The 24,956-nt window shown below is 43.9% G+C and overlaps 3 protein-coding genes across 4 annotated transcripts in view; 1 reads left to right on the plus strand and 2 right to left on the minus strand.

Moving 5' to 3' along the window:
- arhgap4b (Rho GTPase activating protein 4b) overlaps nucleotides 1–3,376 on the minus strand; it is a 31,602-nt gene extending 28,226 nt beyond the window's left edge. The window contains exon 1 of the mRNA XM_079272909.1: nucleotides 3,238–3,376. The gene's annotated coding sequence lies outside the window, so the exon portion shown is untranslated. The remainder of the gene's footprint in view (nucleotides 1–3,237) is intronic.
- Nucleotides 3,377–4,893: 1,517 nt separating this feature from the next.
- Nucleotides 4,894–9,280, minus strand: LOC306780814 (U8 snoRNA-decapping enzyme). The gene is made up of 5 exons (XM_079273311.1): nucleotides 9,213–9,280; nucleotides 8,928–9,059; nucleotides 8,811–8,851; nucleotides 5,319–5,562; nucleotides 4,894–5,217 (listed from the first exon to the last, which is right to left on the minus strand). The coding sequence occupies exons 2-5, from the start codon at nucleotides 9,057–9,059 to the stop codon at nucleotides 4,972–4,974; spliced, it is 663 nt and encodes a 220-aa protein (XP_079129437.1). The 5' UTR covers nucleotides 9,213–9,280; the 3' UTR covers nucleotides 4,894–4,971.
- Nucleotides 9,281–13,016: 3,736 nt separating this feature from the next.
- gss (glutathione synthetase) overlaps nucleotides 13,017–24,956 on the plus strand; it is a 12,767-nt gene continuing 827 nt past the window's right edge. The window contains exons 1-14 of one of the 2 annotated variants that reach the window (XM_079273665.1): nucleotides 13,017–13,039; nucleotides 13,142–13,216; nucleotides 18,389–18,528; nucleotides 19,711–19,856; nucleotides 19,968–20,043; nucleotides 20,418–20,557; nucleotides 20,823–20,939; nucleotides 21,811–21,891; nucleotides 22,161–22,238; nucleotides 22,358–22,427; nucleotides 23,407–23,601; nucleotides 23,706–23,787; nucleotides 23,961–24,150; nucleotides 24,722–24,956. The exon at nucleotides 24,722–24,956 is cut by the window's right edge and continues 827 nt beyond it. In XM_079273665.1, the coding sequence (XP_079129791.1) occupies nucleotides 18,397–18,528; nucleotides 19,711–19,856; nucleotides 19,968–20,043; nucleotides 20,418–20,557; nucleotides 20,823–20,939; nucleotides 21,811–21,891; nucleotides 22,161–22,238; nucleotides 22,358–22,427; nucleotides 23,407–23,601; nucleotides 23,706–23,787; nucleotides 23,961–24,150; nucleotides 24,722–24,845 (1,431 nt within the window). In that variant the 5' untranslated portion in view covers nucleotides 13,017–13,039; nucleotides 13,142–13,216; nucleotides 18,389–18,396 and the 3' untranslated portion in view covers nucleotides 24,846–24,956. Of the gene's footprint in view, nucleotides 13,217–18,388; nucleotides 18,529–19,710; nucleotides 19,857–19,967; nucleotides 20,044–20,417; nucleotides 20,558–20,822; nucleotides 20,940–21,810; nucleotides 21,892–22,160; nucleotides 22,239–22,357; nucleotides 22,428–23,406; nucleotides 23,602–23,705; nucleotides 23,788–23,960; nucleotides 24,151–24,721 lie in introns of both variants that reach the window. The other variant, XM_079273664.1, reaches the window with a different exon arrangement.

A 24,956-nucleotide genomic window follows, 5' to 3' on the forward strand; every position in this document is an offset into this window, starting at 1 on the left:
ACCAACGAACCAAACTGAAAACATAAGCTTCATTATGATGCATACTGTATGTGCACTGTTATCCTGTTGTGGGGGAGTTTACTGTAGGTGTAGCGCCGACATGAAGTGTAATGGAATTAGCTTTAATAACAAACGGCAGACCAGACCTGTGCTGTCAAAAGTCACAGCTTACAGCAGCTTGTGATCTACAGAACTCATTATGACGTGTAGAGCAACAGCATCTGTCATGTCCGTTCTTTTCTTTTTTAATTATGTTATCTGGATGGCTATACAGTGTCTGGCAATATTGTTGTAGGTCCCTCCAGTGAAAGCTATAGCTCATTGTCAGGTTCATACTTGTATTTGGGGTTTCTACAAGAACATGTTTACGTGCTTTATTGTTCAAAAAACACATTATTTTTCTCATCCTGTCGGTCTGACTCTACCTGTATTCACTCTTTGTCTGAAACGCTCCGTTTTAGCGCCTGTTTCTTTAAGATCCCATCACAAAAAAAGCTCAGTATGCTCCGATTGGCGACTAGAAAAATGAGACCGGTTATTTTCTCATTGGTGATGTTGGTGTTTTTCCAAAACATTTTGCTTTGCTGCTTTGCTGCTTGAACCTAACTTAGTGGTTTTGTTGCCTAAACCTAAGTTTACGTACTTATTTTAAGCCCAACCATGATGTTTTTCCTTAACCTAACCAAATGGTGTTTGTTTGAATTCACAACGTTAACACACGTGTTTACTGTGACCGTGCGTTAGAAAGCGACCCTGACAGCTTCAGTATGCGACGGGTTGGAACGAGAACGTGTTGAATACACACAACCGATCAGATTCCAACGCCACTTCAAAACACCGATTCTGATCCACTTTGAAACCTCAAGAAGATGGGAACTGAATCGTCAGCTCCTTCGTCGGCTGCCAGGCAAGTCTGAAAAAGCAGCTCACACAGCCAACAGGTAAATCTCGTGAGCTTTGAGGCCGATGCAAAATTAGCCACGCAAAGTGGCTAAATCCAAACTCGTCACACCATTGACAAAAGTTTGCTTCTCGCCAAAGTCTCTCTGCAGTCTTCGACATCCTTCTCAGCTGCCACCACAGCAAAACAGGAAACCATATTGTTGCATGCTGCCACAGGTATTCTTACCCGCGGACCAACTGCAGAGAATTACTCTGTACCTGCAAATCTCACAGAAAGTCTTCAGCAGCGGCTTAGTCCCGGTTTCCTTCAGTGCCAAAACCCACTCATACACAGACAGACTGCTTTCAAGGTGGCAACGTAATGCATCACATTTAAGAGAAGTGTGGCCACCAGCGACGCAACATTTATAAAGAAAAAGGGTGGGATTTAATACTATTTGGCATTGTGGTTGATAAGGTGCCTTTCAGATTCTGGCATGCTATTGAATTGCAATGGCACTGAGGGCAGTTTGTATCGGACAGACTGCAAAAAAAATGGATGTAGAGGAACATTTACGGGTAATGTTTACAGAATGCATACCTGTGCGTCCTGGCGGAGAGCATGAATGAGGAAAAAAAAAAGTCTCGGACAGTCGGACACTGTGAGGGTCAGAGGGGCCGCCGGGTTGGCCACATCTGGGTCCACATGCCCTGCTGAAACCTCCACTTCTCCACCAGCACTTTCCCCAGGACAGCGCTCAGTGGAGGTCAATTCAGATGCTGTTCTACTGCCAACTCTGATCCCAGCTCCTACTGTACTACAGGACGTATGAGTGAATCCTGTCATATCTTAATTCATTCTATTTTATCCATACTTTTACTCCACTACACATATCTGATCTCTTTAGTTGCCAGTTACGACTGTTAGATACGGATTAAAATGGCATTACAGTGATGTTCACACACATGAATGCATCAATGGCTGTAAAGCACTAATATACATTATTCTGACATGGACCATTCTACATGATGAGTACTTTCACTTTAGGCAGTTAAGAGTATATTTTGATAATATGTATGTTCTTATTTTGGCAAAGATGTTTGTGGTGTTTCTACACAGTGTTATTTCTGTTTTTACTGAAGTAAAAGAAGTTACAGGAGGAAAAGAAATGTCATATCTCTGCTCGTGTTGTTTCAAATGTCATGTTCAAAGGAACACGTCAACAACAAAATGACCTTTTGTACATTATGTTATCTTGAATTTTGAAGAAAACTTTTTTCTCACATGCCTCCACGAGCTTGAAGTTAATGTTATTTGAAACACTTTGGACTCTTGCGGACGAGTAGTACGCCTCCGGCTGTTTGATGAGGAGAAGTGTTTCTAAATTGTAAGGTTTCAGCGAAGATGCAGGTGTTTGAGAAGTAAGGGAGACACCGGATAAACCATCTTGGATTCAGATCAGAATCTGCATCGCTTCATGCACCTCAATGCATGTGCAGGGTCAAACAAAGAAAAGAAACAAATACACACTTTTGTTCCTCGCTGGTACAAAGAGGACAATGCCTCTTTTGTTGGCTATTTTTCAATTTGAGGAGTTTGTGTAAAACAACAACAACTGGTTTCTCTGTTGTTCTGATGCAGCGGGGGCTGTGTGAGCTCAGGGGTGGGGGGGGGGGGGCTCTGCATCGTGGACCCTGAGACGGGACTTGTTTTTCTGTAAAAAGTACACTATAACCTGTGAGCTGCATTTTCTATGATTAAAATCCAGTACGCTCACAATCTAAGCACCAGTATAGGTTTAAAATAACCAAAGTCACAGAGAGCTTTCACAATGACCAGGATGCTGTGTCACATTACCATCGCAGTGTGTTGCTAAAACCAACGGCACAAAGGAGACTCTGCTCTTCATTATGTTGTATAATAAGGGAACGTGAATTAGCTGTCAGTGGTGTTGAGGGGTGGTTGAGTTATACACCAGTAAACCACCCCATATGGTCAAGGCGCTCCACACAATGGCCACGCAAAACACCACAGCATGTAAACACACACACGCACACGCGCACACACACACACACACACACACACACACACACACATCATCAACACTAGAAATGGTGCACACATATTACATAATTGATAACAGTCTGCATCCATTTGGCCACTTAGAACCCCCCCCCCCCACCCCCACCCATACAAGTGAACACAACGCGCCTTTAGAAAACTATATATAAACACACAGACTAGCATGCACTAGCATGCGCACACTTTTACACACGCGCGCATATACACACTGTAGGCTACACGAACACACAGGTTGTTATTGGATTCACGAGCAGCGTGGCAGCCGTACGTACCTCACTTCATGCTCCTCTGCTGTCTTTCTATCTGTTCCTCCTCCTCTCCTCTCATACCTCTCTCTCTGTCACACACACACGTACAGACACGCGCACAGAGAGCAGTGTGTTTGAATCTGACAGATTTCTCTCAGCTCAGTACCCTCCTCCCTCTCGCGCTCTCTCTCTCATTTCTCAGGCAAACACACACAAACACTCAAAAACAGCCCTCCCTCTCGCCTTTCTTCCCTCTCCTGCCAAATAGCCTCCCCTCTCTCTCTCTCTGTCTCTCTCGCTCTCTCCTCCCCTATCCCTCCCTCTCCGCCTCGTGAAGCAGCAGTGCGAGAGCCGCGGCCCAAACCACGCCCCCCTGCTCTCCCCTCTCCTCCGGGCGGCTATAAATACCGCTGCTGCTATGAATACACTGCCTTTTCTCCCTCAGCATCCCGCTCTCCCTCCCTCGCTCCAGCCTTCCATCCATCTCTCTCTCTCTCTCGCAATGTTTTTCTGATGACCTTGTATTCTTCGCCCCCTTTACAACACCATCACATGACAGCATCCTGCGAGGTGCAACCGTTGCCATGCACGCACACGCGCACACACACACAGACCCGCATCTAAACACAACCATAGAAGTGTTTTTCGTTAATAACCGGTCTCCTCTCTGCTTCCTGTCTGTTGAGCCGGATGTTGTGCATCTTTTATTTTTTTTCACCTTTTGACAGCTGTGAAGAAAAACACTCTGATCGAGAGACAGGCGTTCAGTCACTCCTTCACCAATGATTCCGACCTGCATCACTCATTCTATCAACACCTGCTGCTGCTGAGATGAATGACGGATGTACCTGTCCCGGTTAAATCGATAACAAAGCTATTATATAACAATAAGCTGAATATTAGGTACATTCTGCATCCCATTTATCAGACACGGAGGGCTGATTTGTCACACTGACTGTAAGTGCATTGGCTCAAATATAAACCCTGTGTTTTGCATGTATTATATGCAACATGTCCGGTTGATTCACCTGCAACAACAACAAAAAAACAGTGTATGGATTGTACATTGTACGCTAACAGTAGGTATGATGAACATTAGGCAGCGTCGTGTCTCTGCTCTTTGCTCACTGCCAGGCTATATTGCCCGGGAATGAGGTTAGGAACATCTGGTGCAGGCGTGTATATGCACACCAAGGGTGCACTTAAAACGGAATCAAATCTTCGCCCACAGGCCGTATTGTATGTCACGGACGTAATTAATCCTCGGATTGCACGGTGCGCAGCCGCCAATATAGCTTCATAAATGGAACCGAGCAGCACAGAGACGGACCTCAAGCTGATTTAAAAGGAGCGCTGCCCTCTTTTGATCTTGGTTCTTGAGGACCACCACGAGGTGCTCGTGCATTACCTACAAGGTAGCACAGTAACGCAATGTCTCATGGTTCTGCTCGCTTTTTTTGTTGCCTGCTGTTTTGCATTTGAAAGATTTTGATGTGCATCGAAATCCCTACCGGAATCATCAAAATGTAATTAAAGTGTTGATTAGGTTGTTACGGTTCCTTCCACCTCATATCATTTCAGTTTTTTTTAAATCAGCAACAGGAATGAAAATTATGGTAAAAAAAAGTTTTATTTGCATTAATGGTGGAGCAAAGTTCCTCCAAACAGTTTGATGCGTGAGGCGGTGGATTGTGATGTGACAAACTGCGATCTGCGCGCTTATGTGGATGTGCTGGTGGTGCACGTGCAGGTGGCGTTTCAAAGCAGCATCCTCCTTTCCTCCGCCGACTCGAGGGCGGCCCGCAGCTCCTCTGCGGCGCGCGCCTGTATCGTCAGCGAGCACGCGACGGCCTTCTGCAGCTCCTCCGGGGCGATTAGGTGGAGGCGCAGCAAGGTGTCGGCCAGCTGGGAGCGGGCATTGCAGACGAATGAGTGCGAAAGGAACGGCGCGAGGCCTCCCCCGTCTTCCATGGTGTAGAGAGGGACTCGGACCATCCCTAGAACCTGCAGCGAGAGAGACAACAGGTGATGAGGAGCATGAGATCAGATTAATGGCTGCAATCGGTGATTCTAGAAGGAAAAGGACACGCACGCGCGCCCACTACCTCCTGTCCATGATCCGTTGCCGTGGTCACTGCGGCTCTCTCCAACTCCCTAATCTGCACCTCCTCCATCTTCTTTGCGTAGAAGTGAGTGATGACACTGGGGGAGGAGGAGGAAGAGGAGGAAGGAGGGGCGTAGCACGAGTCCACGTGATCTTCCTCCAGTATCGGAAGAGCCACGCCCAGCTCCTCCGACAATTCCCTGGTGAGCCCCGCCTCCAGGGACTCCTCCGAAGGGTTGACGAACCTGCGGCGTGGGAGTGCGGGGTCAAAGGTCGGGATCAGAGATGAAAGTTGACAAACGATGTCAGCTGCATTGCTCCTCAGAGACTCCTCGGGCTGGCTGAGGTGGTGCTGAGGCTCGAGTCACGAGAACGACGGCGCATCTCAACGGCGTCGTCAAGTTATTCTTTTGGGGGGGATTCTGTCAGAATTTCCCTCATGGGCTCGTGTGTGAATGGGAGCCAGGGATCGACATTCAGGGATTCGTTCGCTCGCTCCACACTTTTGTGTGGAGCGAGCGAACGAATCACGACTCTGCCGGCGACATATTTTAATCCGCGACTTGTTTATGGTTTATTTGTGCCAATGCTTTCGTGGGTGACTTTGACTCGTCTCGCAAACTTGTAGAATACAGCTTCCAGCACTTCTTGTTCTTGAAAATAATAAGAGACGTCTTCCGCCTTGTACACATACTTCCGGCTGCGTCCGAATAGTATTTTTGGCTTCGGAAGGTTCCTAACTGAGTGAAATAACCCAGAAGTACCTGAGTGGCAGCCAGGCGGCAACCTCCGGTTCTGCTGAGTGAACTCAATGAGGAAGTGTCTTAAAACTTTCTCTCTACTGACCGGTTGCAAAAAGAAGTCTGATTGTCTATGAAAAAATGACACTACTTCTCACTTGATTTATTAACTCAGGAAACATTGTATATAATGTTACTCTAGTTTATTAGTCTTAAAAAGTAGGGTGTGAACCAGAGCCTTCAGTTATCAAGCACCTCTTCTGTGGAACCAGCTTACGGCTTCAGTCCGGGGGGCAGACACACTCACCACATTTAAGAGTAGGCTTAAGACTTTCCTTTTTGATAACGCTCATAGTTTGGGCTGGCTCAGGTTTATAGTTAGGACTGGCTCAGGTTTGACTTGGTCCAGTCCCTAGATAAGCTGCTATAAGCCTAGACTGCCGGAGGACTTCCTAGGATAAACTGAGATCCTCTCTCCTCTTCTCTCTCTCCTTCTGTATGAATTCATGTCCCATTAATGCATATTACTAACGAATCACATGTCGCATGTCTACAGATTGTAAAGCCCTCTGAGGCAGATTTGTGATTTTGGGCGTTACAAAATAAAATCAATTGGTCTCAATCTCTAGTTTCAAGACTTTTTCAATACAGCATGATGTTCATTTAGTAAATTATGGTCCATTTAGATTAAAATAGACCATAAAGCAGTATACGGCGCCACTACGTCACTTCTCCGCATTCCAAATATGGTAACTTCCGTTCGGTTGCAAAAAACCACAACATGGCAATAGCCATATTCCAAGATGGCAACGGCCAAATCGCCGAACCCGAGGCTTCAAAACGTTAGTCCACAAACCAATGGGTGACGTCACGATGACTACGTCCACTTCTTACATACAGTCTATGGTTACACTGGAACATCCTTTACCAAAGGAAAGGGGATGCTGTCCCACAATTCCTTGCCGCAGCAACAATTAAAGCAACACACCATTTGGCAATCAATAACATCTGCAATCAATAACATCCTTGAGGTCAAGGAGAAGTGGTTAGGACATAGGAATACATTTTTTTTGGACTATTTGGCCGACCACAGCCCGTCGTCTTCTTCTTCTGTTGAGTTTTATATTGTTGGCTTCCATACAAGAACAATTACATTACCGCCATCTTTCAACTTCGGAAAATGTCCCTGAAAGGTTAACCCAGTGATTGACTGGGAACTGTGTGAAATGTGTGCTGCGCTGTGTCCTGATGATGTCCTGAAGCAGGTTTCCAGTATGCAGTGTGTGGTGAGTCTACAGCCATGCTAACAGCTCTAGAAGTTTGTAATTAGGCACAACGGTGCTTTGAACTAAATGCTATCATCAGCATGCTAATATGCTAATAACACTGAGGCTGATGTTTAGCAGGCATAATGTTTGACCATGTTCACCGCCTTAGTTTAGCCTGTTAGCATGCTAACATTTGCCCTGACAGTGCTTCAGAAATGAGTCAGCATTTATTTTTTCCTCGTCTCTCAGAGATTTTAACATCTTGTTCCGAGATATGAAATATGTCAGTAAATAGACCCCTCTTGTGAGTTTTGAAGCTTTTATGTCTTTAAAAAAGGCGGTTGCTAACAAGTGGCCAAATGAGACTATTAAACAGCATCCCACCGACTAGTTCGCCTTTACAGCCTCGTGGTGTAGTTTGTTGATAGCCTAACGTTAGATTTTTTTTTTTACTTTTGGCGATGGCATTTAACACTTCAAAAATCATAAAAGTGGTGTTCATTGGTGAAGTTTATCTTACTGAACAAAACGTGTGACTATCATAAACGTTTGTTTTCCACAGAGATTATTTTCTGCAATAATCAAAAAGCCAATGGAAAAATCCCATTGACTTTTTGTCGAAGGGGAACCAGTGTGATGCTAACTTCCGGGGTTGGCCTGCAAAAATACCTCGTCCCTGTAGCGCTCTGTCAGCACTAAACACAGTGCAGCGGAGGCTGATGGGAATGTAATTTAAGTATTTTAAAATGTTACATTAATCCAGAAGGGAAACCACCGATGTCTGAACCAAATTTCAACATGATCCATCCATTACATCTTAAGCACTTTGCTGTGTATTTGGGATGTTTCACTTGAAGTGACGTTCCAAATGCGCAGTTTGATTAACACGCATTGGAGCACGTATTGTATCCTTTCCTGTAAGTATAAAACGGTTAAGTGTAAAGATTTTATTCTATACTAACTGCAAACGCAGTATATTTATACAATTAGTACATGTAATATACTGTATACAATACGTAGTGCATGTAAACTGGGATAGTGCTGCTCCTGACTATTCATTTGCATGTCGTCATGGTTTTTTTCCCAGACTTTTCTTCTCGCCGCGTTACATAATTTCACAGTGTTGGCAAATTTCTGGCAGAGACGTAAATCACAGACACAAAAGGCACAAGTGATTTATATTGAGCTGAATACTAATAAAGCAGTATGTGCCTGGCAGTTACAGTTATTTTGAGTCTATTTTTATATAGAAAGATAAAGGCATCTTACAGAAGAACCTGTCAAGAGTATTTTCTCATACGTTCAGTTCATCCTTGTTGTTTGAGTGCTCCAGTGAAAATGGGTGAGTGTTTGTTCTGCGCTGCACAGGTTTATATCTTTTGATGGGGCTGACTCTCTGAAGAAAGGGAGAGGCTACGAAACCTGCGCTAAATGTACCTGTGCTCATAAAAGGATTTTTTTTCATTTTGTTTTTAAAAGACTCACCCTCCAGGGAAACCCAGCAGACCGTCAAAGCGCATCTGCATCTGTGGGAAATGACAAAAGCTGTTATACACACACACACACACACACACACACACACAAACAGTGACTCTTCCTCACCAGTATGATGTGTCGGATGGGGATGCTCCCAAACAGCAGAGTTTTCGTGTCACAGTAGAGCATCACGTGGCAGCCGTGCCTGCAGCCTGGACACGCCAACGCCTCGGCCCTCGACAGGTGTTTGCTCGCCATCTACGAGCACACGGACAAACAGTGCAAATGTTCACAGTCACACAATTCAGTGCTTCCTCTGCCGCCTTGTCATGTGCTGCCAATGTGACATCCCTCCAGATGCATTCTCTTTATTTCTCCCCCCACACCCCCTCATATGCTGAGTTGACAGACCTGACTGAAGCCTAGCTTGAAGGGCCTGTGTGCAGCTTGTATGCATTAAAGCTTATGGACAATTATGCTGAACCAGGAAGATTACAGGAAGGGCTGTGCGACTTGTATTAATACCGCTAAAGCTCCCTCTGCTGGTGTGGAGTGGGCTGACAACAAGGGGAATCCCTGCCCTGGGCTGAACTCTTTTTATGCTGTCCTCACTAAAAGTTGTTTTAGTCAAACGTAGTTTTCAGCTATACGGCCAGCTTGACAATATATTTCCCAGCACCGTATCCTCCAAGGAACAGACATGTTGTTGTATTTGGCAAGGTTTAATGGTGGAAAATATGTAATATTTTTGTAAAACTGAAAAAGAGCACAAACAGTACAAAAAGTAAGTGCCTTTGTAAGTACTTAACATCTAGTATATCAGTATAAATGCTACTAACACAAACCAAAGTGTACAGGCATTCAAATGTATTTCAATATACATAATGAAGGATAAGATACAACAGCAAATTACATTTACACAAGAAGCACGAATGATTTAACCACAGGGGTCTTCAACATTTTTCAGGTCAAGGACCCCCAAACTGATAGAGATGGAGCAGGGACCCCCGACTTTATATATATTGTATAAAATTGTGTTTTATATTAAACTGGGCCTCGTCCCATGAATACCTCTTTATTGTGCATTCAATACCGTAGTATTGAAATACGACACAGGTTCACATATTCATGTTTTTATTTTAAACAGCGGCAGCGGCAGGAACTGGGAGCGCCTGCGGCTCGGAGATGGCAGCGGCCAGGTCAGGGATCGCCGACCGAACACGGGGAGCTGGAGTTATCTGTGGCCCCGCGGAGGCCGGAGCTGGAACCCGTTGTAGCTCGGAGGCGACAGCGACTGGAACAGGAGTCCGCTGCGGCTCGGAGACGGCAGTGGCTGATACTGGGATCTGACCCTTCCTCTTCTTAGGGGTGACAGGGCGGCTTAGTTCCAGGTTAGCCCTCTGGATGCTCAGAGGCCCTCCCCTGGCCCGACACGGGGAGCTGGGGAAAACTGCGGCCCAGCGGGAACAGGGAATTGACCCTTCCTCCCATGTCTCTCCTTTTCAGGGGCTAACAGGCGGCTTAGCTTGAGGCTAGCCCGCTGGAAGCTCAGCAGCCCTGGAGGCCCTCCTCTGGCCCAGCATATCTCCCTAAGTGTAAGTGGGTCCAATCGGTATAGTGCGGCGCTCACAAAAGGGTGGTCTGCTGAGTCTGTCATGGCCAGATTATACTGTGACGGTTCACGGTTTACCGTGTGGTTTAGGAGTGGAACAGAGATTCAGGCGCAGACTTAGACACAGGACACAAGGGGAGGTGTGATGCAAAGGTCTTTACTGAGCATCAAGCAGACAAAATTAGAAACCAAAAACAACTCCAATAGGGAGTGAGAAAAATCCAACCTGAAAGTAAAAGGCAAAGTCACAAAACGCCTTGGTCACCAAAAGCACAGACACAAACTGTGGGGCACAGAGAGTCAACACAAGGGAATAACCACAGGAGAGCGAAGAGTCCACGGGGAGGGAAAGGGAACAAATTATAATCTGGCAACTGGAGCAGGGCAAGCAGGGGAGTATAAGTATGTGAGAGGTGATGAGCGGATTGCAGGCAGGTGAGTGGAAATGAGTGGGGTTTGCAGAGGGAAAAGCCAGGGGCAGGTGATTTTGCACAGGTGGAGAGAATGAGCATGATCAGGAGAGACACACACAAACACACGCAGCAAAACCCAACTGTGACAATATTAGCCTATTTGCATACGTTTTTTCTTGGGAAAATTTACCAGAGCCTAAACTTTTCTCTTCATTATTTTCACGTTTTTTAAAATTGTTTTAAAAAGTATGTTATGAATAGCTCACCTTATGAGCCATGCACATTACCTGACCCAAGGAACCGTTCAACTAAATGTAGGCTTCCTTGTCTCTTCTCAGGTGAACGTAAGTCTAAATAAATGCAGTCTCATTCTTCAGTCAGCATTTACAGCCCAGCACGTTCAGTTTCAGGGGGTGGACCGGACGTCAACCTTTTTTGTGACGTTCTGAGCACTGATTGGTTGAACAAAGTCTGACTAGCCAATAGAAGGCAACCTTCCTGACTAATCAGCACCGCAGATCTCGGCAAGATGAAGGTATGGCTAGATATTGTGGGTATTCTGCAAAATAACTCAAAAAGTGAATGTTATCAAGTATTATTTCAATATCTAAGATGAATTAATATTATTAAGAAAATATGAGCTCGTTGTTTTGTTTTGTTTCTTTGTTCTTTTCCTTTTGAATTTAATTTTGTACACAAGTATCCTATTAGACCAGGGATTCCCAAAGTGTGGTGCACGCACCCCTGGGGGTGCGCGAGCTGCCTCTAGGGGCTGCGCGAGAGGAAAAGTGTAATGGCGGTCTGATGGTGTAATATTAAATATTAAAAAAATATATAATTTAAAAAGTGGGATTTTTCACAAAATAAAAACATGAATTATAAAAATTCCCTTTGTAACATTTAAAATTAAAAACGTACAATTTAATAAATGCACTTGAGCTCCTTCCGGCAGACTTAACGCCTGCCGCCAGTCGTACACACTAGCCAGCCTAGCTTGTGCAGCTAACGTCAGCTAACAGCGAACTTCATGCATTCAGCAACATTCATGCAAATATGCTAAACTGGCTGAAATCGGGGAAACTGTCAGGTGGGACATCTGAAGCCATCAGTCGTAAAAGAGGAGAGGGACAGAGAGAGAGAGAGGAATCGGAGGCGAGGGGAACGGAGAGGAAACGAGAGTGAGCATCAGACTGGGAAAAAAAGAGGAAATATGATGAAAAGTATGTGTGTCTGGGCTTCACTTGGATTGGCAACGCAGATTCCCCAAAGCCACAGTGCGCGGTGTGCAGTGAGGTTCTGGCTAACAGTCTGAAGCTCTTATTTACGTCGCCACCTGAACACCAAGCATGCCAGTGCAAGTCAAAAGCCCCTTACATTCTTTATATCCAAATTGGAGGAGTTACAAAACAGCCAAAAACAACTGGAGTCTCATTCATGTGTTGGGTCTATAAATGACGCACTACGGGCTTCATATCTGGTTACAGAATAGCGAGAAAGGGGCTACCGCACACAGTCACTGAAGACGTGAGCTTGCCAGCTGCCAGAGAGATGGTGGAATGTATGATTGGGGGGAAAGAAGCAAACAAGTTGGACATGATCCCGGTGTCCAACAACACTGTGTCGCGCCGCATCGATGCTTTGTCCGAAGACATCCTGGCTTCATTAGTCGCTCATTAATTGTAAATTAAATGTGATAATCTGCCTCTGAGCCTGTGCGTGTGTGCTCGCATCCGTATTGCTCTTTAAAAGTGACGCCTTGTGTCACTGAAAGTTATTGAAACTTTGTTGCAGTGTTTCAGGGCGTTTTCACACCTTCAGTTCGTTTGCTTTGTTCTGATTCAGGGATTAATGTGATACAATGTTGCAGTTGCTCCTTTGTTCGGTTTGTGTTCACACTGCAACATTTAACAGCGGACTAAATCTTGTAAACAAATGCCACGCGCGAGCAAACTGTTCTCTCATTGGTCCGATTCTTATGCGGCTATAAAGGCTTAAAAGGCTCTGTTGCTTTTTTATTATTATTAAGGGGGGGGGTGCGCGAACCCGGTCGGGATGTAGAAGGGGGTGCGCGGCCTAAAAAGTTTGGGAACCGCTGTATTAGACAACCTGATCTACACTCCATACCAGTTGGTGGCGGTAATGCACCAATTCATTGTTTGCCAACCGCCAATAAACCTCAAACAAGAAGAAGAAGATCAGCACCGCAGGCTAGCGTATGTGGATCTAGCATATTTGGATTGTCATACGTTACAGCCGGCAATGTTATAGCATAAGGACGGTGCACTTTAAAATGTGATATTATCTGTTTAACACAGACTTACACGTTGTGCTTGTGAGCCCCGTCGAGCGGAAGTCGACACACGGACTGGAGGAAGCTGTTAAGCGTGAAGGTAAATAATGTTAACTGCCGACTGTCGTCCACAAACTCGTGTGACGTCACAGTTTAGCTCGTGTTTAGCTCGTTTAGCTCGTGTGACGTCACAGTTTAGCTTAACACAAAGCCACTGGCATGCACGGCTGAGTCGCATAACCTATCGGTGGTGAACTTTTGTGCTGTCTTTGGTTGTGGCAGCAGAGCTGATAGAGACAAGAAATCATTCTTTCGTTTGCCAGCGGTCATTACACATCAAGGAAATGATATAAAGGAATAGAATTTGGCGTACACTAGAGTATGTGCGGATCCCTTTATAAGTGGTACGTGATTTTATTTACAAATTCGTTTGTGAACAGTATTTAATAAAGGAAATATAAATTAAACTTGGACATGAGAAGGTTACCGAAGCTTCATCGGCCGGTGACAGCAGTCTGTACCAGAGACGTGTCGAGCGTGTACAACAGGCGAAACACAGAGATGCAGCCTCAGCATTGCTTGATATGAGTTTAACGTCAGATCATATATATATATATCTATATATATATATATCTCTATCTCTCTCTCTCTCTCTCTATATATATATATATATATATATATATATATATATATATTGATGGATGAAGTTAGGGGTTAGTTTAAAGTTAATTCCTACGCACACAATGACATGCATGTACAATGTACACAAACACACGTGTCTGTTTGCACTGGGTAAACATTGAATATTGCTAAATATCGGACCAAATCTGTATATATTTACCCTTCCAATGACGAGATGAGAATTGTCGACGACCGTTGCTTTGACGTGTCGGACCCATCCACTGACAAACTGATTATAAGCGTCGAGCCCTTTGTAGCACTCCAGCTCGTCTTTTGTGTAAGGACTGGGGGTGTTCACGAGATACGTGTAGATGTTGGCGTAGTTTACCGATGGAAGATAAGTAGGATCGGCACTGAAACCATCTGCACTCATCGTATAGGGATCCAAATTACCAATAACCTTCAATTTGGCCAGGTAGCGAACCTTTGATGCACTATCCAGTGATTCAAAGTATGGTATTTTTGCCGCACTTCCTTGTTTACTCGCCGCCATGTAGGATCTGTATGTACTCCAACATGGCGGACAGACCTCGTAACTAAGGAGATCGTGACGTAGGTGAGACCACTCTATAGCACATTTCAACAACAAGGTAATTCAAAGTGCTTCACATAAAACCATTAAAAGCATCAAAACATAAGGCAAAAGAAAAGGAGATTTAAAAACAATTAAGAACATTCATTAAAACATTAAAAAACAGTGCAAGAAATTAAATGCAGTAGTGAAATGCAGGAAATTGATAAACATATTAATTGAACGTGGTTCAATTAAAGGCAGCAGCAAACAGAAAGGTCTTCAATCTTGATTTAAATGAGCTGAGGGTCTCAGCAGACCTGCAGCTTTCTGGGACTTTGTTCCAGATATGTGGAGCAGAAAAACTGAACGCTGCTTCTCCATGTTTAGTTCTGACTCTGGGAACAGAAAGTAGACCGGTCCCAGACGACCTGAGGGGTCGGGATGGTTCATAAGGTAGTAGCAGATCGGAGATGTATTTTGGCCCTAAACCATTCAGTGCTTTGTAAACCAACAGCAGGATTTTAAAGTCAATTCTTTGTTGGACAGGAAGCCAGTGCAAAGACCTCAGAACTGGAGTGATGTGGTCCACCCTCCTGGTCTTAGTGAGGACTTGAGCTGCAGCGTTCTGAATCAGCTGCCGCTTTCTGACGGATTTTTTACAGAGACCTGTAAACACACCATTACAGTAGTCCAGTCTGCTGAAGATAAATGCGTGGACAAGTTTTTCCAAATCCTGTTGAGACATAAATCCTCTAATCCTTGATATATTATTCAGGTGATAGTAGGCTGATTTTGTAATTGTCTTGATATGGCTGTTCAGGTTGAGATCTGAATCCATAACTACACCTAGATTTCTGGCTTGGTTTGTGGGTTTTAACATCAGTGACTGAAGCTGAGCGGTGATTTTCAATTGTTCGTCCTTGGTACCGAAAACAATTACTTCTGTTTTATCTTTGTTTAATTGAAGAAAATTCTGGCACATCCAGTTGTTGATTTGTTCAATGCAGTTACCCAGCCCTTGTATGGGATTATAGTCCCCTGGTGACATAGTTATGTAGATTTGTGTGTCGTCTGCATAATTATGATAACACACTTTGTTGTTTTCCATAATCTGAGCTAGTGGAAGCATGTAGATGTTGAACAGAGGAGGCCCCAGTATTGAGCCTTGGGGAACACCACATGTCATTTTAGTCAGCTCTGATGTGTAATCAGCTACAGACACAAAGTATTCTCGGCCCTTCAAGTAGGATTCAAACCAGTTACGTGCTGTGCCAGAGAGTCCCACCCAGATTTTTAGTCTTTCTAGGAGTATGGCATGGTCGACCGTGTCGAATGCAGCACTGAGATCTAGTAAGACTAAGACTGAACATCTGCCATTGTCTATGTTTAAGTGGATGTCGTTGAAAACCTTAACAAGAGCAGTTTCAGTGCTGTGGTGCTGTCGAAAGCCTGACTGGAAAACATCAAAGCAGTTATTTACGGCCAAGAGGTCGGTCAGCTGTTGGAAAACCGCTTTTTCAATTATTTTACTCAAAAATGGGAGGTTTGATATTGGCCTATAATTTTTCATCGTTGCGGAGTCTAAACTAACCTTCTTTAGGAGTGGTTTAATAACTGCAGTTTTTATGGCTTGTGGGAAGACACCTGAGAGAAGGGATGTGTTTACAATTTGTAAAAGATCAGTGGTCATGCAGTTTGAAATATTTTTGGAAAAGTGTGTTGGTAGAATATCCAAGCAGCAGGAGGATGACTTCAGATGTTGTATAATGTCTTCTAGGCTTCTACGGTCGATTGAATGAAATTGTGTCATGATATTTGAATAGATGTTAGATCGGGACAACACAGATCCTGTGGTTGATGTGGAGGCACTGACTGCTTGTCTAATTTTCTGAATTTTGTCAGTAAAAAAGGAGGCAAATTGATTGCATGCCCAGGTGGATTGGAGTTCAGCAGCTACCGACACTGGAGGGTTTGTTAGCCTGTCGACGGTAGCAAATAAGGCGCGTGTATTGTTCTTGTTTTTGGTTATGTCAGAGAAGAATGACTGCCTTGCATTTCTAAGTTCCAAATTATAATTGCGAAGTCTCTCTTTATAGATGTCACAGTGAACCTGGAGATTAGTTTTTCGCCACCTGCGCTCAGCTTTCCGACACTCTCGTTTCTCTATTTTGACCAGCGTAGCATTTCTCCAAGGAGATCTGTGCTTACCCGAGACAACCTTCACTTTAGTGGGTGCAATGGCATCAATAATATTTTTAACTTTAAAATTGAAGCCCTCTACAAGCTCATTGACTGAGAGGCAAGAGAGGGCTGGTGTGGAGGAGAACTTCTGAATAAATAGTTCACTGGTGTTTTCAGAGATGTAACGCTTTGTCACAACCTTGGTTTGGACATTTGTGTGCAAGGAGATTGCACTCTCCAAGAAAACACAGAAATGATCAGAGAGTGCAACATCAGTCACAGCAACCTTGGAAATGTTTACACATTTGGTGATGATTAGGTCCAGAGTGTACCCCCTGTTGTGGGTGGGTCCTGTCACATGCTGAGTCAGATCATAGTTATCAACGACACCACATAGTTCTATAGAATCTCTGTCCTGGGGATTATCAACATGGATATTAAAATCACCAACAATAACAACACAGTCAAAATCAATACAGATTACAGACAGCAGTTCAGTAAACTCATCAAAGAAGGTTGCACAGTATTTAGGTGGTCTGTAAATGTTTAGGAATAAAGCTTGAGTGGAATTCAGAGCCACATATTCAAAAGAAGTAAAATGACCAAAGGACATCTGCTTGCATTGAAGAGAATCATTAAATAAAATAGCAACTGCACCTCCTTTCTTATGCGCTCTTGTTTCGCTCATGAAACTGAAGTTGTGAGGTGTTGATTCAATAAGAACAGCTGCACTGTTATCTTGATTTAACCAAGTTTCAGTTAAAAACAAAATGTCCAGTTTGTGCCTAACAATAAAATCATTGATTAAAAATGTTTTTCCTGACAGAGACCTGACATTTAATAAAGCTAAGTTTAATGTGGTTAAAGCTTTCTTTGCCCAATTTATTTGGACAGGCTGACGAGGAATGTATGCTAAGTTTGATAAGTTAGCATGTTTACTATTGTTTCTTCGCAGCCTCACCTTTCTTTTTCTATAAACTTGCAAGACAGGAATTGAAACGGCTAGCTGCATACAGGGTCCCAACCTTTCCTGGAGAGAGTCATTGGTATCATTAGCCTTGTAGCCTGGACCCAGAAGATATAAATTGTGGTACATGCGCACATGTGTCAAACTCAAGCAGAGTAACAAAAAAGTTTTAGTATTAAAAAACAAAAAAGTAGCCGAGGATTCAACCATAATTATGCCATATGTTCTACTTATTACGTTAACTTCCTGGTTAGTGAAGCTGTAGTTTCGAGCGTTCTCTTTATAGTAACACGGACAACATTAACCAACATTTTCTAAATTGTAATTCTGTCGAATGTCCAATTTATTTACCTTTTTTTATGTACACATGTTTATAGCTTTTTCTGTCAGTGTAACGTCAAAGCAAAAAAAGGTAAACTGACTGAGTCGCAGCAGTTCAGCGAGGTAGCCAACACACAGGTAAAGGTATAGTCAGCGTGGCCCAGGCGTAATACTGTAGCGCACATGTGTCAAACTCAAGGCCCGCGGGCCGAATCCGGATTCTATATAGCGGGATTCTATATACATACTGTGTGTGTGTGTGTGTGTGTGTGTGTGTGTATATGTATATGTATATATATATATATATCAATCACACACACACACGGTCATATTGTCATGCATAAATTATTGTTATTGTGATTTTAGTTACAGTAGTTGTAGTATTGCCCGTATAGTTATGTAACAGGTATATTACAAACAAATACAGGTTAATTTACTGATATATTCTGTAATCTAAAACAAAAAGGTATCCTCGCAAGCAAAACTCAGAATACAGATGTGGACCCTGTTATGTTTCCAGAATTGACTGGCAAGTGTCAAAATTCTCAGACTCGTGCCAAGCAGCACTTCTAATGACGTCCTTAATGTGCTGCAATGTCATATTTTAGCAATCAGAATGGCCCAGGGGATACCAGACGAGATCATGATGGATGGTGCGCTGATAGAGGACTTGGCAGAGGTGGCAAAAGATGAAGCACTTCTGCAGGGCGTCCTCATGCGGATCCAAGAGTCCTCCAACTCATCGGAGGTAGGAAGTGAAAAACAGACATTTCTTTAGTTGATCTGCACAGATTATTATGATATACTGTACATAGCACATTATAGAATACTAGCGTTGCCCAGCATTAGAGCTTGGATCTAGGGTGCATTTGCGAACACTTTTCATGTAATGTGAGTAAATAATAAGAAGTTCAGTGACGCATACATATGCATGCTTTTTAATTGGTTCGTCCCTCATCTTGGACAGAACACTTACAAAACCCAGATTACCTTTTAACCCCTACTGAAGATGAATCCGAGAGCAGCTGACCTGTGTGTCGGAAAATCATTTACAACCGCCTTAGATATAATTTGTTAATACTCAACTACTAGATTAGGCAATAGAACCATTGTGAAGAAGCTGCAGTCCTCTGGTAGCCACGATCACCACGTAACTCTTTAAACCCTCCAGTTTCTCTGCTAGATTTGCTGTCTGCTCAACATAAAGGCGGCAGGAACACGAGGTTTATTACACAGAGAGCGCAACGAGTGTCAACGACACGCACAAAGGGATTACCTGTAACAGCAGCAATCTAGCAAACGCAGGGAGTCGTTGCAGCGATTATTCGGGTATCAGATAAGTCGATAATGTATATTTTTTTGTAGGAGGAAAAAAACAAAACTTGTACAACCACAATAGTTATAAAACCAGCACTCCGTCTATGCAGACTGCATGGATTAACGAATCACTATCCAGCAAAATGCTTTGGACTCACTGTCCATTTAGCAGCCAAATCATTTCTAGCACTGTGAATACACAAGCAGTTATGTGAGGCCATTGCTCAATAAAAGATGTCTCTTTGCTCTGGCAGTCCTTGCATTTCGAAAAAGTATTTCTAGAACGAATAGATATGAACATGCATTTGTGTGGTGTGACACAGGGAGCCTCGGTCGCTAAGAGAGGACATGATTCCACACCAGCGGGCTGTTAAGCCTTTGCTGTGACAACAGGTGCGTTCAATGGGAAGTCATGTCAGGAATTTATGCGGCTTCAGGGAACGGGATTAGTGGCAGATCTTTATCGCGCCGCTGTCTGTGGTCACGGGGCTCTTCAGACCAAGTGCTTGTTTTCATTCCTCGCATGCCAATGCCGCTTCCATCGCTTGTGTTCAGTGATGAATGGTCTTTGGAAGTCCGCATTCTTTTCTCACAACTTTGTTTTGCTTTTCAGCTGGTGACGTACGCTCCGTTCACGCTCTTCCCCACACCTGTGCCCAAGGCTGTGTTCCTCCAGGCTCTGGCGGTGCAAACGCACTACAACACGCTGGTGGACAAGATCAGCCAGGATCCAGACTTTCTGCAAGAGGCTCTGACTAGGTGTGTGTGTGTAGTTTCAAGTAGCAGGTATATCATGCAATTCAATACTTCTACTAAAGATCACAAGTGTTTCTTTCAGGGTTTTAACAGGGTGACATTCTTTGTTTTTAGCACCATTGAAGTGGATGATTTCACAGCAAGGTTGTTCAGGATCCACCAACAAATCCTAAAAGAAGGAAAGGCGCAGGTATGTCGGCCATTTTGAAAACGTCGTTTGGGGGCGGAGGCCTTATCGTCTCGCCACAAAAATGAAAAAGAGTAATTTGTTTGCATATTATAAAACCAGGGTATTCAATTAAAGTTCAGCGAGGTCCACTTCAAGAGAATTTCCTCCTGCACAGATCCGGAACATCACAATAATGTCTAACTACGATTTAGTCCCATATACTGCTTTGTGAATTTCAGGTGTGATGTGATGTCAACCAAACACGATATTATATTTTTCTCATCTTCTAATAAGATACATTTGTGTGCAGGGACGTTATGTTCACCAGTGTGCCTTCATCAATGCCTTTTGGTGATCCAAGTGGTTTGAGTCGGGATTCTTTGCCTTCTTTCCAGTCTATTGTGTTGGGTCTCAATCGGTCCGACTACATGCTGGACCAGGGGGAGGACGGGTCGTCGTCTCTGAAGCAGATAGAAATCAACACCATTGCTGCCAGTTTCGGAGGTCTCGCATCACGCATGCCAGGTGTTCACCGGTAAGACGTCATTAACCTATAGAGTGTGCTTTTATTTATATAGTGAGGGTTTTTAAAGTGATTTAAGATAATAAGTTAAGTGGGGCGACATTTTTTTAAATCTTTTTTTGTAGCTGGTGATGAAAAAACTATTTTTTTCATGCCAAATGGGTCACCTACCTGAGTCCAACAGTCGCCCCGGGCAGTCAGATTTGTTTAAAGATCCCTTCCACTCAAAAGTGTGTTTTTCGCATTACCATAAGTATTTTTTCATCTTGCCTGACAGACACGTCCTTAAGGTGGCTGGTAAACTGGAGGAGAGCCAGCGGATACTCGACAACAACCCTGCCTCTGGTCTAGCCGGCGCTGTTGCCAAAGCCTGGGAGCTCTATGGGTCAGAGAGGTAGGAATTCAGTCCATCCACTCGACTCGACTCTGCAAAACGACCTGTCCTTGCCATATGGATGTCCTGACTTTACTCACTCACTGTTCCATCCACTCATCCTAAGATCAAGTGCTGGATGAATCAATTTACCGCACAAAGAATTTCAAGTAGACACAGCTTTCTGGTGGAATATAAAAGCTCTGCTACTTAAGTACCAGCTGCATCACAGCAATACCTTCAACTAATAGGAGGTCAAGTCTGTCCGGAAGACCTGTGCTAACAGCTAACATTAAGGGAGCTAACGGCTAACATTAAGGGAGCTAACAGCTAACATTAAGGGAGCTAACAGCTAACATTAAGGGAGCTAACAGCTAACATTAAGGGAGCTAACGGCTAACATTAAGGGAGCTAACAGCTAACATTAAGGGAGCTAACAGCTAACATTAACGGAGCTAACGGCATTGAGTTACATGATGGTGCGTTCAAGCTCCAAACCGGTCAAATGAGTATTGGGCAAAGGTCAATTATCATTATATGGTTAAATGTAATCTTGTAAACTGCAGTTTTTGCTGAGAAACTTGGAATAAATTCTGTTGTTTGAAGGAATAGTTTTCACAGCAATGTAAAGTAGATATTACAGAGGTAATTGTGACCTGTTGAACTCCTTTTTGTTTTTAATGCACTGGTATTGGATTGATTTTCAGTATCGGAAAATGTATATGTGCAGGTACTTCTTCATTACCTAATAATATAAGGTCCATATGCCGCTATTGGTAGAAAGCAGTCGATCAAAAACAATCGCCGGGGAGATTGGTGGACTGTTCAGAGTAACCAAATGTCCAGAATGATGTGTACAGGTAGCAGTGAGAGCAACAGTTTGTCATTACAGAGCAGCCGTCATGTTCTTGGTGGAGGAGAGCCAAAGGAACATCTTTGATCACCGATGCATAGAGAGCGAACTGTGGAAGAGGTATGTGTGAAACCGGTGAAACCGGAGCTGTTTATGAAGCAGTAAGCCATTCCCCAATAGATTTAGGCAACTATATGTTTGATGTGTAAATGCTGCAAACCTGACAAACGGGACTATGTGGATTCACTTTGAGTACGTTATCGTGTAACGCCTCTGTTTGCATTTAGAATCATCCTGGATTGAAGTGCACATTCATGTAGTTGGCACATATTTGGTGTGAAAAGCGGTGCTTTTTATGTACCCGTCACACTATTGTCGATGTGTTTCAGGAACATTCCCACCATAAGAAAGCGCTTCGACCATGTTTATAAAACAGGGTCCCTTGATCCGGACAAGAAGCTATTTGTGTAAGTCTGTTTCTGTCCTTTCAGTCTGAATGCATACATGGTATACAATGGAATATTCATACATTAGTTGATTAGATAGAATTATGACATTATATATCATCATATTCCTCTCTTTTCAGTGACGGCCACGAGGTGGCAGTGGTGTACTTCAGGACTGGCTACATGCCTCAGAACTACATTTCTGAACAGGTCCTCCCTTTTTAAATCTTGAATACAAGTTCCAGTAGTTTTACTTACTGACTTTGTGAAGTGCATTCAAGATGGAAAGTTATGATTAATGCAGACACCGCCACCTTGAAGAGTTCTGTTGGGAAAGGACATTGAGGAGGAAAAAACTGACTGCTTGCAGGTTTGCCTAAGAGACGGACACAACTTTATTTCCACAATTTAGACAATTTATGTCCAGTGTGGCAGAATAGTCAATTCTCTCATTAGGTGATATAGGATTTAAAGGGACGGTGTGTAGGATATATTGGCAGAAATTGAATATAATGTACAATGTTTTCATGAGTGTATAATCACCTTATTTTGCCGTCACCATGTTGTTTTTCGCAACGAATGACCAGAAGTTACCATATTTTGAATGAGAAGGAGTGAAGTTGTGTTTTATATGTCTCTGGTAGCGACAATGACCTGTCAATCACAGTAAGCCCGCCCTAAAGCATGGTCAACTTGCATTCTCTCTACTGACCACCAGGGGGCGACTACTCTGGTTGTATAGAAGTCTATGAGAAAATGACTCTACTTCTCTCTTGATTTATTTCCTCAGTAAACATTGTCAACATGAGTTTATGGTCTCAATCTCTAGTTTCAAGTCTTCTTCAATACAGCATGATGTTCATTTAGTACATTATGGTCCATTTAGAGTCAAATAGACCATAAAGCAGGGGATGCTTTAGGGCGGGGCTTACTGTGATTGACAGGTCGCTTCCCTACCAGAGCCGTATACGGTGTCTCTTCGTCACTCCTCCACATTCCAAATATGGTAACTTCTGTTCATTGGCTGCAAAAGAAACAACATGGCTACGGCCGTATTCCAAGATGGCGACGGCAAACTCGCTGAACTCAAGGCTTCATAACAGCATTCCACAAACCAATGTGTGACGTCACGTCATCAGAATTCTCGCCAGTAAGGAGAGTAGAACATTTAGTGTTTTTTGAATTGTAGGCCTGGGATGCTCGTCTCCTGATGGAGCGCTCTCTGGCCGTGAAATGTCCAGATATCAGCACTCACCTGGCTGGAACCAAGAAGGTCCAGCAGGTGCTCGCCAGACCCGGAGTCCTGGAGCGGTTCTTCCCCGACCAGCCCCGAGTAGTCGAGCAGATCAGAGTGACGTTCGCTGGCCTCTACACTCTCGACATGGTGAGAAAATAACACGTTTACACATTCATGTTCAAGGAGCAGGGAAGTTGATTGTTTAGTTTTTCATGAGGTAGAATGACTTTGTTCTTTGTCCTCGTCTTTAGGGACCAGAGGGAGACAAAACAGTAGCAATGGCTTTGGCTGCACCGGACCGGTTTGTCCTGAAGCCCCAGCGAGAAGGAGGAGGTACAATGCAATAAACAGAAAAAAAAACTCTTAACCAATGATTCCCCCCCCATGCAGCAAAATCCCCCAAAACATTCCACATTGGCCGCCATTTCTTCAAGCAGGAGAGTTTGACATGACTCAGCTGTATTTGCAGCATGCGAACAGTTTCTTACCAGTCATCGTCTTTCCAGGGAACAACATCTATGGATCAGAGCTCTGCCGGGTCCTGCAGGCAGCGAAGGGGACCACGGATAGGGCGGCCTACATTCTGATGGACAAAGTCCACCCCGCCCCAGTACAGAACTACCTGCTGAGACGAGACGCCCCTCTCAAAATCAGTAACTGCCTCAGTGAACTGGGAGTGTTTGGAGCATATGTCAGGTGTGTGTGATCACTATTTCATTGGCACAGAATGCTTTTTGTGTAATGGGAAAGATGGGATCTCTAGCTTAACGCTTTTTGTACTTTTTTGTATTCATGCAAGTAATTCGCACGTCGATGTATTTTTGTCATTAATACTTTAACACACGGCCAAACAGAGACGTCATTTATTTTCTTTTTGCGCTGCAAGTAAAGGTACCAACCAATCACGTAGTGTGGAACATACACTGTGGTGTACAACAACAGAGAGGCTCTGTAGCTATAAAACGAAGGCCAGCGAGTCGTGCACGAAGCAAGTGGTCGCGACGCTAGGTTGTTCACCTCTGAACTTTTGTAACTTGGCATGCGTGGTGTGCGATCGTCTCTGTCATGTCACTCATAGGGTTACGAAGAGCAAAACTGAAGCTCTTCTCCGCTGCCCCCTAGTGGCCAAAAACAAGCAGACGTTGCAGTTTTACCACAACTTCAGTTTACATTTAAGACATAAAAACCAAGAGAGTGGACACTTTCAACCCCGCCGAGTTAACGGCAAACTCTCTCCGATCGGCCACCTCTGTTTGTTTCCTCACAGGCGAGGTGAAGACACGCTGATGAACGAGTGCGCGGGCCATCTGCTGAGGACCAAGAGCTCCGAGCACTCGGACGGAGGCGTGGCAGCGGGAGTGGCCGTGCTCGACAACCCTCTCCTCGTCTGAGAACTCGCTCCTTCTTGTTTTTGTCCTCTAACAAATGAATACACAAGTAGACTGAAGTAGGTATCTCTCACTTTTGATATTTTGATAGAAAGCCTCACTGTCACTCTTTTA

The sequence above is a fragment of the Melanostigma gelatinosum genome (genome assembly GCF_949748355.1).
Source record: "Melanostigma gelatinosum genome assembly, chromosome: 8".
NCBI classification, from domain to species: domain Eukaryota; kingdom Metazoa; phylum Chordata; class Actinopteri; order Perciformes; family Zoarcidae; genus Melanostigma; species Melanostigma gelatinosum.